This window comes from Delphinus delphis, chromosome 11 (assembly GCF_949987515.2).
Source record: "Delphinus delphis chromosome 11, mDelDel1.2, whole genome shotgun sequence".
In the NCBI taxonomy this organism is placed as follows: Eukaryota; Metazoa; Chordata; class Mammalia; order Artiodactyla; family Delphinidae; genus Delphinus; species Delphinus delphis.
The window spans coordinates 96,891,523-96,905,520 of record NC_082693.1 but is presented as its reverse complement, the minus strand read 5'-3'; the positions used below and the strand labels follow the sequence as shown (position 1 = coordinate 96,905,520).

General features: G+C 57.6%; 1 protein-coding gene across 1 annotated transcript; it reads left to right on the top strand.

Moving 5' to 3' along the window:
- Nucleotides 1-747: 747 nt before the first annotated feature.
- Nucleotides 748-10,246, top strand: PNPLA5 (patatin like phospholipase domain containing 5). The gene is given in 11 exon segments (XM_060026002.1): nucleotides 748-753; nucleotides 1,921-1,986; nucleotides 2,258-2,459; nucleotides 3,763-3,819; nucleotides 3,975-3,985; nucleotides 4,902-4,980; nucleotides 4,983-5,047; nucleotides 6,986-7,064; nucleotides 7,067-7,112; nucleotides 9,366-9,482; nucleotides 10,066-10,246. Coding segments are annotated over 11 exon segments (909 nt in total).
- The last annotated feature ends 3,752 nt before the right edge of the window (nucleotides 10,247-13,998 follow it).

The following is a 13,998-nucleotide window of genomic DNA, read 5'->3' as shown; positions in this document are numbered from 1 at the left end:
TCTGGGGGCCGAGTCTTGGTGATGCTGTGAAGAGTTGGTCCCCTCTTCCCTTGCAGGATTAGGGCAGCATTTTGGGGGCAGCCCAGGCCTGGAGGCCCAGCCCCCTGGCCCAGCTTGGCCCTAACTGGCTGTGTTACTTGGGCGAGCCCCCTGGCATCTCTGGCCTCCAGTCCCTTCATCTGTGAAAAGGGATACTAGTCCTGCTTCATAGGATTGGGGGGCTGCATGGGAAAAGACCTTGCTCAGTGCCTGGCCCTGGAAAGGCACTTGAGGGGGGACCTTCCACCCTTGGTCTCCTGAGGACAAATAAGGAGGTTGGACCCTGCGTCCTGAAGGAGGCCTGGGGAGCCATCCCAGCCCCTGCCCGCTTCTCCGTGGGCCTCTGCTGGTCTCTGTCTGTCCCTCCGCCCTGCACACACCGAGCAGCGGGGGCCTTTGGACGGCGCTTCCAGCCCCTCAAGTCCCATTTGTCCGGAGTAGCTCGGACTCCAATGTCTTACAGGCAAAGCCTCAGAGCTGGTCGTCTGAAGTCTTTTTATAAATACTCTGTGCAAATCATGCTCCTGGACTCTTAAAGTGGGACTTGGGTGGACGCTCTGGTCCCTATGCCTGCCCCCCAGGCCCACGGCCCTGTTGCCTCTAGACAGAGTCAGGACCTGCTGTGCCCAGGCTCCATGCTGGGCATTGGGCACGTGGAAGGGAACTGGTGGAGGCCCCAGACCTGGGTCCACACCATGCAAGCCTGTGATGGAGGTAAACGGATCGCTTTGGACACACAGGGACAAGCATTTTCCAGTATTTGTTGTGACCAATACACTGCTCACCTTTACCCCAGTGTCGCTGAATTCACAGCAGCTCTTGGTCGTTCGGTATTTTCTCCGTCAGTGGATGCTAAAACGACAATTGCCAGGCGACTCCCCAGGTGTGTGCGTGAAGTGAGACCCTCATTCTTGAAAAGGTTGAGGTCTGTGATGTAGCTCAATTTCCCCGACTTACAGGTGGGGAAACTGAGGCCCAGAGAGAGGCAGTGACTTGTCCCAAGCCTCAGTGGCAGAGTCCACTCCAGAACCCAAGTAGGCTGGCATCCACTTGTCAAATCTGGGTCTCGGGTCCTGGGTGAAATGCTCCTGGAAGATCCTGGCCCATCCCCAGGATGTGCACATGGGCACTAAGTACTGGCATCTCGAGGATACAGACCAGGGACGGTTGCTAAACGTCCTGCAGTGCACAGGACAGCGGCCCTTCCCCCATCAGAGAATTCTCCAGCCCCAAACGTCACTAGTCACTAGCGTCAGGGTCTCTGTTAAGCATTTTTTCACTGCAGGACTTGTCAGAGCCTCTACTGGGAAGAGTAGACCATGTTTTCCAAGTAGGGAGAGAATCAGGATTTCTTGTTTGAGGTACCCGTGGTAGGACCAGTGTCCAGGGAACGCACTTTGGGAGACATAACTAGATTCTCAGTGGGGAATTCCTGGATGTTGGATGAAGGAGAAATGGTACTTGATGCCTGTCTGTCCTTGGGGGAAAGGTTTCTGCAGCAGTCCTGAGTCAGCAAGGGTCCTGTCAGTAGGAAGAGGAGGGCGGGTGTCAAGATGAACCTGTGTTCAAATCCCCCCCCTTTTTTTTTTTTTTTTGCTGTGCCTCACGGCTTCCGAGATCTTACTTCCCCCACCAGGGATCGAACTTGTGCCCCCAGCAGTGGACGTGTGGAGCTCTAACTACTGGACCGCCAGGGAATTCCCTCAGATCCCTTCTTAACTTTGAGAACTTGGCTGGGATGTGGCGACGCCTCCCTGGCCCTCAGCCCCCCTCCCTGGACACAGCACTCCTGACACCCACCGGTGCAGACTGCTCTCGGGTTAGACACCATGCCCAGAGCAGGTTCTGAACAATCGTGTTGCCACTGACTTTTTTCCCCAGGCCTTGGTCTGCACCTTATCCTTCCCTTTCTACTGTGGGATGATTTCCCCCGAGTTCAGAGGGGAGGTAAATGCGCTTTGGGGGCTCAATGACCGGGCCCTGCCTTGTGCTCTGGGCCGCCCAGGTCCCTACTGCTGAGAGGTGTGTGGGTGGAGAAAACAGTGCTCCTGGGCCCCTCCCCCCACTGCTCCCGCGGTGCTCAGAGCATCCTGGACTGGGGTCCACCTAGTGGTTTGGGGCAGCTAGAGGTGACTGGCTACAGCGTGTTTCCTGGGGTGGCTTCGGGGCTGTGTGGGCAGAGGGCACCCTGAGAGCAGCACGGCCGCCTGAACTGCAGCACTACATCGACGGCGCTCTGAGCAATAACTTGCCCTTTGTGGACTCCCCCTCCACCATCACCGTGTCTCCCTTCCACAGGACAGTGGACATCTGCCCCCAGAGCAGCTTGGCCAGCATGCATGAGCTGAACGCCTTCAATGCCACCTTCCAGATCTGCACCAAGAACTTCTTCCCGGGGGTCACCTCCAGCCCCGAGGTAGGTCGGGACCCCGTGAACGGCCTTGAAGGTGTTAGAGGTTTGGCTGTGATCTAGTGCCCCCTTGAGTCAGACTCTGTGCTCCTGAGCCCTCCCCACAGCCTCAGGGCAGTCAGGACACATGTCCTGAGTCTCACAGCCAAGCCCTTGAACTCAGCCTGGGCTCCAGTTGTACCCTTACTCGTCCCCCACTTCAAAGCAGTGCACCAAGGCCAACTCTGCTGAACTTCGGTTTAAGCCAGGCCTCTGCCGATGCTCTTCTGGGTCAGGCTCTGTGACAAGGCACTGTTATCACCTCAGTTTCTTGGGGGAGGATACCAAGGCTCAGAGAGGTTAAGCAACTTCTTCAAAGTCACACAGCCTGGAAGCAGCAGAGCCAGGCTTCAAATCCTCAGCTAGCCCAGACCCACGCTCTTAAATGCTGCCCTAGACAGTGGCCAAATTGACTCTCTGTATGGTGGCAAGGCGCAAGCATAGAAAACGATGGACAGTAGACCCGCATTTCCTGCTTTTTGCCCCTTGGTATTTCTGGAAGTATTTCTTGCCAACAGTTTACCGTCATCACACGTTCCTCCACCCCAATCACATTCTGGCCCTCCCCTATTCCTTCACACCTCTTATGGTCCTGCAGTATTTTGTAATTTATGAAACAAGGTCCTGTTCATTTAAGCTGATCCTCCCTACACCCATGGGGTGGACAGAAAATCTCAGCCCTATTTTATAGACAAGGAAGGCAAGCCTCTCAGAAAGACAGTGTGGATGTCTGGAGGTCACACAGAAAGGGAAGGCAGAGCTCCTTCCTGGACCTGCGGGTACTTTTCCCCCACGAGTGGGGCTCTGTTCGAGACAGACAGAGCTGGGCCCCGGCTCTCCTCTGCCATCTCAGGCTGGTCCTGGCAGTTCTGGCAGTGAGCATCAAAGGGCAAAGGGAACCACCATGTACTGATCTTCAGGGAACCAGGAATCTCTGGCCAGACCTGTTTCTCAGGGGATGGAACTGAGGCCAGAGAGTAGCGTCTGGAGCAAGAGCCCGCAGCCAGGGAGTCTCAGAGCCAGAAAGTGAACGAGGCTGCGGGGAAGAAGGCCATTCAAGCAGATCTGCTCCACCTGAGGTCCTGGGACCCTCTCTGCCCAGTGCTGGGCAGGGACCCTCAGGGTCCTTGAGCCCTGCTGAGGCGTCTCTTGGGAAGCATAGGCTGCCCTGGGATCACTTGCAGTTGAATATGAGTCTCTGGCCTGTGACCACCAACTCGAGGGGCAGGTCCAGGCCTTCCCCATCCCACCCTGACCTGTGTGTTGGCAGGGAGTGGCCGACAACTGCAGACAAGGCTACCTGGACGCCCTGAGGTTCCTGGAGAGATGCGGTAGGTGGCAGCCTCCACAGTAGCTGGGGATCCCCCCCACGTGAGTGCCAGGTGAACCCCGCTTTTCAGCTGTCTGAGTTTTTAGCGACCTCGGCTCACTCATTCTCTTCCTCAGCGTCTGCTCTATGTTTGGCCTGAGCTGGGGACACAGAGAGGAATCACACATGTGTCCTGCTCTCAAGCTGCCCACCACCTGGTGCGAGGGAGACAGATCCAGAAAGAGCATCTCCTCAGGGTGATGGAGGGATGCTCAGGGCCGTGGGAGCCCAGCGGGGGCACCTAACCCAGCCCAATGGGTTAGGTGGGCAAGGAGGGCTTCCTGGAGGTGGTGACATATAAGCTGGGTTTTAACTAGTGATGAAGACTATAGAGAGATTGAGGATGGAAAGGAAGAGGGCACTCTAGGCAGAGGGAAGAAGGGCAAGCGCAAAGGAACAGAGCTTGGTACCTTGAGGGCACATACCTCAGTGGGGTTGCAGGAGAGCGTGTGTGTGTGTGTGTGTGTGTGTGAGTGACAGAGCACTGGGTGGGCCAGAGAGGTTTCTTAGCTGGAGAGCTTGGATGTCATGCCACAGGGCAATGCTCTTCAAAGTGGTAGAACTGAGATTTGAACTCAGGCCGTCTGGCTCCAGAGCCCTTGCCCTGACCCCTGCTCTACAGCCCCAAACACACGGCAGCTAGAAGCATTTGCTGAGCACATATTGTGCCCAGACCTGGGCTTGAGCTTTCTGTATTTATCACATCTAATTCTCGGAACAGCCGCATGCAGTAGGTCTTAATTTCCCCCTCTCCCAGGGAGGGAAACCAAGCATGGAGCTGTTAGGTCACAGAGCTATAGCAGGTGGTGACCACAGGATCTGAACCTTGGGCTGAGTCTTCAGGGCCCGGGGTCTGTTAACCACTAGCAGGTGCGTAGGAATCGGGGGGCGGGGCAGGGCCGGGGAGCACAGGACGGAGTCATTCAGGGCAAGCCACGGGTCCATCCTTCCTGTGGCAACCGGGTCCCCAGAGCTGGGAAGGCCACTGTCACCGGGGGGCTCCAGATGTGCTGACCTGTTGCATCCCTCCTCTCCCCAACCCAGGACTCACCAGTGCTGTGGACGTTGGTGTCTAAGGAGCCCCCAGCCCCAACGGATGGGACCCGGGATGCTGACTGTGACAGAGGCCAGTGCCCAATGTGCTGGTCAGGGATGTGCTCGACTTTGAGCAGCTCTCCCCGGAGCTGGAGACTGCTACTGCCCCTCCCGTCCTATACCTGCTCACCTACCAGGTGCCCTGCACGCAGGAGCCCAGGGCCAGGGACCCTGCCCGGAAGGTTCTCGTGGTCTGAAAGAGGACTCATTTATCGACAATCTAAGTGCTAGGCGTGGTGCTGGGGCTGCTTTCATGCTGCCCCCTTCACTCCTCACCACAACTGGGGGCCCGTTTTCCTTAGCCCATTTCACTGATGAGGAAACTGAAGCTCAGAGAGGGGAAGGGGCTCACCAAGGTCTCAGAGCCTGCAATTGGGGGATTCGAGCACATGCCTGTGTCTGAGAAAGCCAGGTCTTTGCCCACTGCCCAGGGAAGGGCAAGAGGTGCTGAGGGACAGAGGAGAGGCACACACAGAAGGTTCTGGACTCTCCAGATGGAGATGGACTCATTTCATCCCCCCCCCCAGTAATTCTCTGAGGATGGTACTGAATTGTCCCCATTGGACAGTTGAGGAAACCATAGCACAGAGAGCTTAAGTGACTTGCCCAAGGCCACACAGCTAACAAACCATTTAGTCAGCTCTCTTGCTCCGTGACCTAAAGGTCACAATTGCCTCAACAGGAAAGGATAGGCACATGTAATAGTGGTGGGAGTGGGAGTTTGAGTGGCATCTCAGTGAGACTTGAAAGGAGGAGTTGGCCAAGCAAAAGAGGGGGAAGGTGAGCATCCAGGTAGCGGGCACAGCAGGTGCAAATGTCCTGGGTTTGGTGGGGGAGAGTTGGAGGCCCCTGTGGCTGAGGGAGGGGTGGGGTAGCAGAGATGAGCCTGGGGAGGCTGGGAGGGTGGGGCAGGCGGCCTTGAAAGCTGCAGGAGGAGAGATGGAGAGCCCCCGGGGTGGGGGGCGACCCCTCCTTTTCAGAGTTCGCTACTGCTCTGAACTCTGGGTCTAGTGTTTGCTGTACTTAGCCAGGAGGGGACAGGCTGACACGGTGGGAGGCTGGGTGGAGAGATGATGGTGGTCGAGGCCAGAGCAGGGACAAGGGGGTGGGCAAAGGGATAAGGAGGGCACCTCTTTCTGCGCAGGACACCACACAGGGCACGCAGAAGGGGGCCTGGATCTGCGCTGAGCCCCTGAGGCCCAGGCTTGGGGCTCTGGGACTCTGGCAGTGTCTCTGCAGCCACATGGGGGCACCAGAGAGCCTCTCAGATGGGGCAGAGACCGCCCCCTCAGGCCCCGCCCTTACGCACATCCCTTGATCCTCACCTTCCCCAGGGAGGTAGGTCCTGCCCGTGTTCCCATTTTTCAGAGGAGGTGACCTAAGCTCAGGAACAGGAAGGGACTCGTCCTAGGCCACATGGCAGATAACGGGGTGCCGGGTCCTGGGACTGTTGTTCGTGAACCCCGAGTCGAGGCTGGTGGTGTGTGCGTGGCCGAGCCGTGGTCTGGAGACCGGGATTCGGGCTCCGGCTCTGCCCCGGCCAGGATGCCGGGCCCTTCCACTCTGGTCCGTTAAGGGGCTGGGGGCTCGGGAAGTGGTCACGTGGTCACGGCTGCTGTTATTAATACCGCTGATGTGTTGCTGTTAGCCAGGGACGTATGGGGGGACACTTGTCCCACCCTGGGGGCCACAGCAGACTTTCCAGAGGGGCGGGAGAGATGGAAGCAGCGTGGGGAGGCTGACAGGCCTTGGGTCCATCCTGGCCCTGCCGCTTCCCGGCAATGGGCTTGGGCGAGTCACTTCACTCTGAGCCTCAGTCTGCTCATCTGCGAAAGGGGTGCACTCTGTCATTTCAAGAATAACAAGGGAGCCTGGTAGGGGTTCCGTAAATGCAGCTGCTTCCTCTGCAGACCGGCTGAGGGTGGGGTGTCCTTCGTGGCCTGTGTGAGGTAGAGAGGGGCTCGGGCTATCTTCCCTGAGGGTGACCTTGAGGGGGTGGCTGGGGGAAGGGGTGGGCCACCATGGCCTCTCTTGTAGCACTGAAGAAAGCCTGTCTGAGGGACCCCCACACCAGGGCTTCCTTCTGCCAGGCGGGCCCTGGGTGGGCGCTAACGTACCTTGCACACGGCCCTTTGAGTATGTCTACTTCCAGAGCAGAAGGTGAGGCCCGGCCAGGGGTACTGGGAAGGGCCTGGCTCGTTGAGACCGGTGCCCGTGGCAGGAAGGGCGGCCAGAACACTGCGGGGGGCAGAGCCCGGCTGGTGTCCCGACGCCGCCTGCTGTTGGCTGCATGACCCCGAGGAGTCTGGGGGTCTCCTCTGCAAGACAGGACTGATGGGAAGGCGGGGTAGCAGCTGTGACCCATCAATCCGTTGGAAACAGGGCCGCCCGGTCAGTGCCTGGCCCCTCCTGCCTCTAGGATCTTTGGCCCACTGTTGCACCTGTCAGAGCCTCAGAGAAAATGTGATGTTTCTGAGGATAACTCTAGGGGCTGGTCTGCCTCAGATGAACTGTGTGGCCCGGGCCAGGTATCATGACCTCTCTGGGCCTCAGATTCCTTTTCTACAAAACGAGGCCTTTCCAGGGCAGATTGGCTGTAGTTAGGCCCTCGCTAACGGTTCTAACTCTGCTGGTTAATGGATCACTCTGCATTGTCTGTTCGTTCATTCCATCAATAGCTATTGAGGGTCTACCAAGGGCCAAGTCTGGGCTGGGAGCTGGGAGGCAGCACTGACTCAGACCCAGTCCCTTGCCTTGTGGAGCTCACAGCCCACCGATCATCACACATTCCCCTGTGCGCTCCAGCTGTGCCTAGGGATACCTAGAGAGGTCTACCCTGTCTGTAGATTCCTAGGAGAGGTCTACACTGGCTGTGAACTGGGACAGTTCACAAGAGGGTCTATCTGGTCAGGAAAGGTTACCTAGGGGAGATATCTTTTGAGCTATCATCTGAAGGATGAGTAAGAGTCCTCTAGGCAAAGAAGGAAGGGAAAAGTGTTCCAGATGGATGAAAGAGCATGTGCAAAGGTCCTGGGGCAGAAGACAGAAGGGAGTAAGGCTCATCTGAGGAACAGAAAGGGGGGCTGCCGTGGCTGGGGCCAAAATGTGGAGTGTGTACAAGGTGGGGCTGAGGAGGCTGGCAAGGGCTGGACAGGCAGGAGTCTGTAGCCAGGTGAGGGGTGTGGTCTTTATCCTGATGGTTGCATGAAGGCAGTGAAGGGTTTGGGCAGGAAAGTGTCATGGAGAGATCTGTATTTGTAAAACTTCTCTATTCCCTACAAGAAGGTCTACGACAGTGAGCCACAGGTCTCTGTCCTGCTCCATGCTGAGTTAATGACTAGCTCATCCCTGCTGTCTAAATTGCTGGTGACCCAAAGCTGGCAGACAGCTTTCTGCTGACATGAATTTCTCTTATGCTGAGAGCTTCTAGACTGAAACCACAGGTTGAAATCAAAAAGGATAAATGCAAGTGCTAGCCTTTGCAGTTTAAAAAAAATCCACTTACGAGCATTGATGGGGAGGCCCGCACAGACCGCAGGGAAATTCATATTTGGTATTTTCTGTAACCTACAATCTCAACGTGTAGGCTGCAATAATAGAGGCAGAAGGTCCAGAACAAATGAGGGGACAGTCCACTGTGACGCTACACCCTGTGGACTGACTGTCTGCCCAGTTTGAGGCCCTGGTTTAGAGGTCCCTTGAAGGGCAGTACTATTGGGAGGGGAGGCCCTGCAGTGTCCAGTAAGTCTGAGACGGTGCCTGGCCAGGTATCCCCTCAGCCACAGCTGGATGATGCTGCCCTCTGCTGGTCATGAGTGGCCACGGCAGCCATGGGAGGGCGCTGAGCAAGAGAGGACCCAGGTCAGATGTGTGTCTAGAAAGTTGCTGGCTGCCGAGAGGGTAGTGGATGAAGGGGCGTGGAGGATGGAGGGCAGGGGCTGGTCTGGGGAGGAGAGAGAGGAAGGGACAGAAACAGGGAGGAGGTGAGGTAATGATCCTCACTTGGCTGTGAGAAACTGAGGCCCAGAGAGGTTCCCTGACCCACCCAGGTCACACAGCTGATGAACAGGGGAGCGGGCTGCATCCCAAGCCAGCCTGACCCCAAAGCCCTGCCCTTTCCACCCCTGGGCTTCCCACTTGTGCCCTGTGGAGCTGATGACCCAAAGGGCCCAGCGGCCTCCACCAAGTTCAGAGTCCATCGGGGATCAGTCCCCGCCCCCTCAGGCCTCTGCAGGTGCCTGTGTGTCCAGCCTGCTCTGCGGTGGAGCCAACACCCCCTTCCCTTTCCTTTAGCCCTGGCGCCTCGTTGCAGGGCCCCCGGCTCTGCTCTGGACCCGTGGGGACGGTGGGCTTGGGGGCGCTGCTCGCTTGGGCTTGGCCGGGTGGCGAAGCTGTGGCCGCCTCTCCCTCCAGAGTGGTGGCGTGGCTGCACGACATGCCGGCCGACCTACGGTGGATGCGGGGCTTGCTGAGGAACTTGGTCCTCAAAGTCTATTCCAGGATGAAGGACCAGCTCCTCGGGCCGGGCAGGTGAGACGGGCAGACCGGGGCAGAACGGGAGTGGCTGAGCTGGGAAGGGAAGGCGCCAGCTGTTTCCCCGGACCCTGGACAGGCAGTCACACCATCCGTTTCCCTGTGCCTCCATCCGCGCAGCCCCCAGCCATGTGTTTGGTCCCTGCTCTGGGCCAGACCTGTGATGGGCTAGATGCAGCAGCTGACCCATCGCATCGGTCAGTCCGGGGGGAGTCACTCTGCCTGCTTCACAGAGACGGCCTGAGCTCACGGAGGACGAGTGCATCTCCCTGCTCTGCCAGGTCCCCACCGGTCCTTCTGCCATCCTTCCAGATATCTCCACGGGCCCTGTGTGGGTCTGGGTTGGGGCTGCCCACCTCTCCCCGACCTGCCCTCCCTTCTGGCTGGAGACCCCGGCAGTCCTCCCACACCCAGTGGAAATCAGTGCAGCGCTCCCAGGGAGTGGCGCCCTGGAACCTTTCTGCAGTCCCCGCTCAGCCAGAAAAAGGGCTTATTGCAAGGTCTGGGAGAAGAGAGATCCAGGCTTCACCCAACCCCAAGCTCTGAAAACCACATTCACCGACTTCCTCTTCCTCTGCAGCTACTGGTCACCAGCCCCCTCCAGCCTGAGGTTGCTCCTCCCAAGGACCTGGTCAAGGAGCCCAGACCCGCCCATCAGGCCTGAGGAGACCAAGCTGGACCAGCCCAGTGACTGGCCTCTCCTGAATTCCATCGTGCCCCTGGTCCTGTGCCTATATCTGCCCCGAGTCCGTGAGTCCTGACCCATCTCCTGAGCTCAGAGCCCGGCCCCTAGCCCAGGGTGGGCACTGCAATTGTCAGCCACATGGAGGACCGAGAGGACAGAGACTCTTGTCCCAGGCCTTGTGGGCAGGTGGCCTCCAAGGGCTGGAAGAGGACCCCCGAGTCCTTCTGTAGCCCCCGCTCCTGGGGCCCCGGGTACTTCTTTTCTGGGCAAGGTGCAGCCTCAGTCCACCCCGGGTCGCCATGTGCCCAGGTCACCCTGCGTCTGTGTCATCAGTGGGAGAAAGGAAGGTGGGAGGTGAGACACACATCTTGGTTCTGGAATTTCCATATGGGGGCGCTGGGGGCAGAACCTCCTGAGAGGAGGGCTTTGGGGCCGTTGTAGAGCTGCTTGCAAGGTACTTCACAGAAGATGGAAAAATCCCACGTGCTCCTATCAGATTGGGGAGCAAGTTGCAATGATGGGGTGGGGTGTGCCTCCCTTCACATCCTTTCTCTGTCCTGCACCAGCCCTCGGGGGTGACCCATGGTCTACGTCACTCTAGAAACCTTGACCTCTGACTTCCTCTGGGTCCATCGGCAGGGAACCCCTGACTGGAGACGAGAGGGCGGGAGGAGAGAGGGATTAAAATCTTCTCAGAATCCCAGCTGCGTGTGCTTCTGCTGGGGTTCCAAAGGCCCTGGGATGCCACCACACAGCGCTCCCCGCCCCTTGTTCCTCAGGGAGGGTTAGGGGGCAGCAGTGCCTCCGGCCCCGCCCCGCCCCGCCCCCTCTCGGGCACAGAGGATGCTGGGGCCCACACGCCTCCGGCCTCTCCTAGGAGTGGCTGCTGTTCCTGTCCTCAGAGCAGAGCCCACACTGCGCCCCTGGCCAGGCTCTGTAGAGACATTCAGCCCGAGGAGGGGTGGGGAGGGCGGAGAAAGGCAGGCGGGTGTGAGAGAAAAAGGAGCAAAGGGGTAAATATGTGAGCAAAAGACATATTCATCCATGCACTTGACTTACACTCAATGAGTTATAGGCTCTGGGGACACAGCTGTAAACAAAACTTACATTCTGGTTTGGGTGCAAGAGCAGATGCTAAACAGCAAATGGGAAAATGGGAAAATAAGATCATCCCGAGGAGTGGCAGTGCTGTGAGGAGACAGGAGGCTGAGAATGACGGTGGGGAGGTTTTCAGGAGGAGCAACATGGGACCAGGTGGTCTGGGAAGGCTTCTTGGAGGAGGTGGTATTTGAGGTGAGACCTGAGATGAGAAGTGAGAGCTGGGGAAAAGCTTTACGAGCAGAGGGAACAGCGAGGGCCAAGGCCCTGGGTTGAGAATGAAGTTGGTCTGTTCAAGAAACCGAGCAGCCAGTGTGGCTGGACCATGAGAGTGACGGGGTGCACTGTGGGTGGGGCATGGAGGGCACCGTCGCCGTGATAAGGGGTTTGGATTGGGCAGTCATTGGAGGGTCGAGAGCAGAGAAACAAGAAGGTGAGTGAAGAGTGAGTGGCATCCAGGAGGGCCTGGGGATGGGGGTGGAGGTGAGAGGGAGAGAGGAGAGGGACGGAGAGTGAGGACCTGCAGGAGGGTCTCCAGCTCCCAACCCGTCTCCACGAGCCGAGGGGCCTGAGCTGGCCTTTTCCCCCTCCTGCTGTCAGCTGCATGGGGGCAGGCACAGGTACTAACCCCTGCAGCAGGAAGGGGGCTGTCCTCCCTCGAGTCAGGTAATCTCTGGGCCCTGGTGGTCCTCTCTGACCAGAGCTGGTGTGCTTTGTCCCCACTCCCACGTTCTGGGCTTGGGATTTCCTCTGCCAATGGAGAGGGAGGCCTGGCCACGTGGGTCTCCAGATTAAGGATTTAGAGCCTCAGGAGGCCTCTGAGTATATCCTTGCTCCCTTGTCCTTTGTCCCCATCAAGGACACAGGCCTCTATTCCCATGGGCATCAGGCCTCCCCTCATTACCCCCTCTCTCGTCAGTTCTTTGGGGCTTGCCCTGGGCCACCTTTGTCCCCGTTGCTTTCTTTTGTGTCTTAGATGGGGAGAGAGAATCCCACCTTCCTCTCCATCATCCTCCTTCACTCAGCTGCATGTTGTTAAATGTTCCTGGCTTACGCGGCTGAATATCTCAGCTGCTTATGATACTCTGAGGACTTCTCTTTGGTCTCTATTATTTGTGGCTCACGTGTCAAGGTCATCTATTCTCAGCTTGAAAATTGCAGAGACTTTTCCCAAGCATCGCTCATGGTACTTCACAGTTCATAAGGACTTTCCTGCTTTCTCTTTTATTTAGCTCTAGACGTTGTCTCCTGTGGCTTTCCCCCATGGATCCCAGCTCTGCACTCTTGAGCCCATGGACCCTGCCTGCACCCTCTGCCTGGGGGCAGCCTGGCAGGGATGGAAAGGTGGTGACCTGGTCCCTCTGAGGCTGCTCTTCCCCATGGAGAACAGCCCATGTCCTACAACCACTCCTCAGGGACATCCCCAACCCAGGCAGTCTGCTCAGTAAGCTCCAGCCCCTTGCTTGTCCAAGTCCCTCTAGGCACATGGGGTCCAGCGCTGCCCTCAGTATGATATGACCAGCGCCGGGCCTGAATCGCCTTTCACCTCCCACCTCCTGGTCACTGCACCCTATTGATGTGGCCTCAGAATGAATGAGCTTGGTTTGAGCAGCCCCTGTGGACTTCACCGGGCCACCATCCACCAACAGTGCTTTGCTCTTCCTTTAGCCTAAAGATGGTTCAGCGGACAAAGCAGACAGCCCAGGAGCTGATCCAGGTCAGAGCTCCCTGATTCGTTACCTTTACGGCCTCCTGACACAGCCCTGAGGTGTTACAGAGCAGAGGAGGGATCCTGGGTTCTGAATTCACGTCGACTCAGGTTTGAGTCCCATCTCTGCAGCTTAGCATTGAAGTGACCTAGGGAAATCCCCTTACCTGTCAGAGCCTCAGTTTCCCCCTGTATAAAATGGACACAACAGCACATACCTCGTGGAATATTTACTTGAGAAAATTAAACGCTCCTTGCGGACTACATCATATGGGAGGGATTGCTGCTCAGAAAGGGAGAGCAGGGAGTGACAGTGCGTTAGCTACACTTCTGCTTTGTGTTAGGCATCCGATTGGAGGACCTCTGGGCCCCCTTGGTGCCTCATACTGACCCTGGGTGGGGGAGAGTCCAGACAAAAGTCAGGGGAGCTGAGATGGGGGCCAGGACCTTTATGATGTCAGAGCCCTCCTGGACCCTGCACCATGGTGTCCCATCATGGGCGCTAAAGTCATGGGGCCGCCACCCTCCTCTTTCTCCTGGGGTCCCAGCCAAGGACCTCTCAGGGCCCTGGGGCCTGGTAGAGCCGTGTGGCTCCATTCTTGAGCCGCGTTTCTGGGCTGGCTGCAAGCCCCCCGCCCTGGCTTTCTGAATGCCAGTTGTCTGCTGTGTGTGTCCTGTTGCCTGAGGCAGATCTCTGCCCCGAGGAGCTCACATGCCTCTATTGCTATATCTGTGGAGGTAATAGGGAATCGAACCCTCACATGTGCACACCACTTACAGTTTTCAAGCCAATCATCTCAGTTAATTCTCACAGCAACTCTGGGAGGTAAGCATTATTCTCCCCCATTTTATGGGTGAGGAAACCGAGGCACAGAGAGGTTATGTGCATTGGTAAGTGGTAGAGCTGGAAATGTCCAAGGGCGCTCCAGACAGCAGAAAGATCCCTGGAGCAACACAGCTTCCTTGTGCACCTGCTCTACGATGCTGGGCGAGTTCTTTCCTCGATCAATTCCTCATTTCTT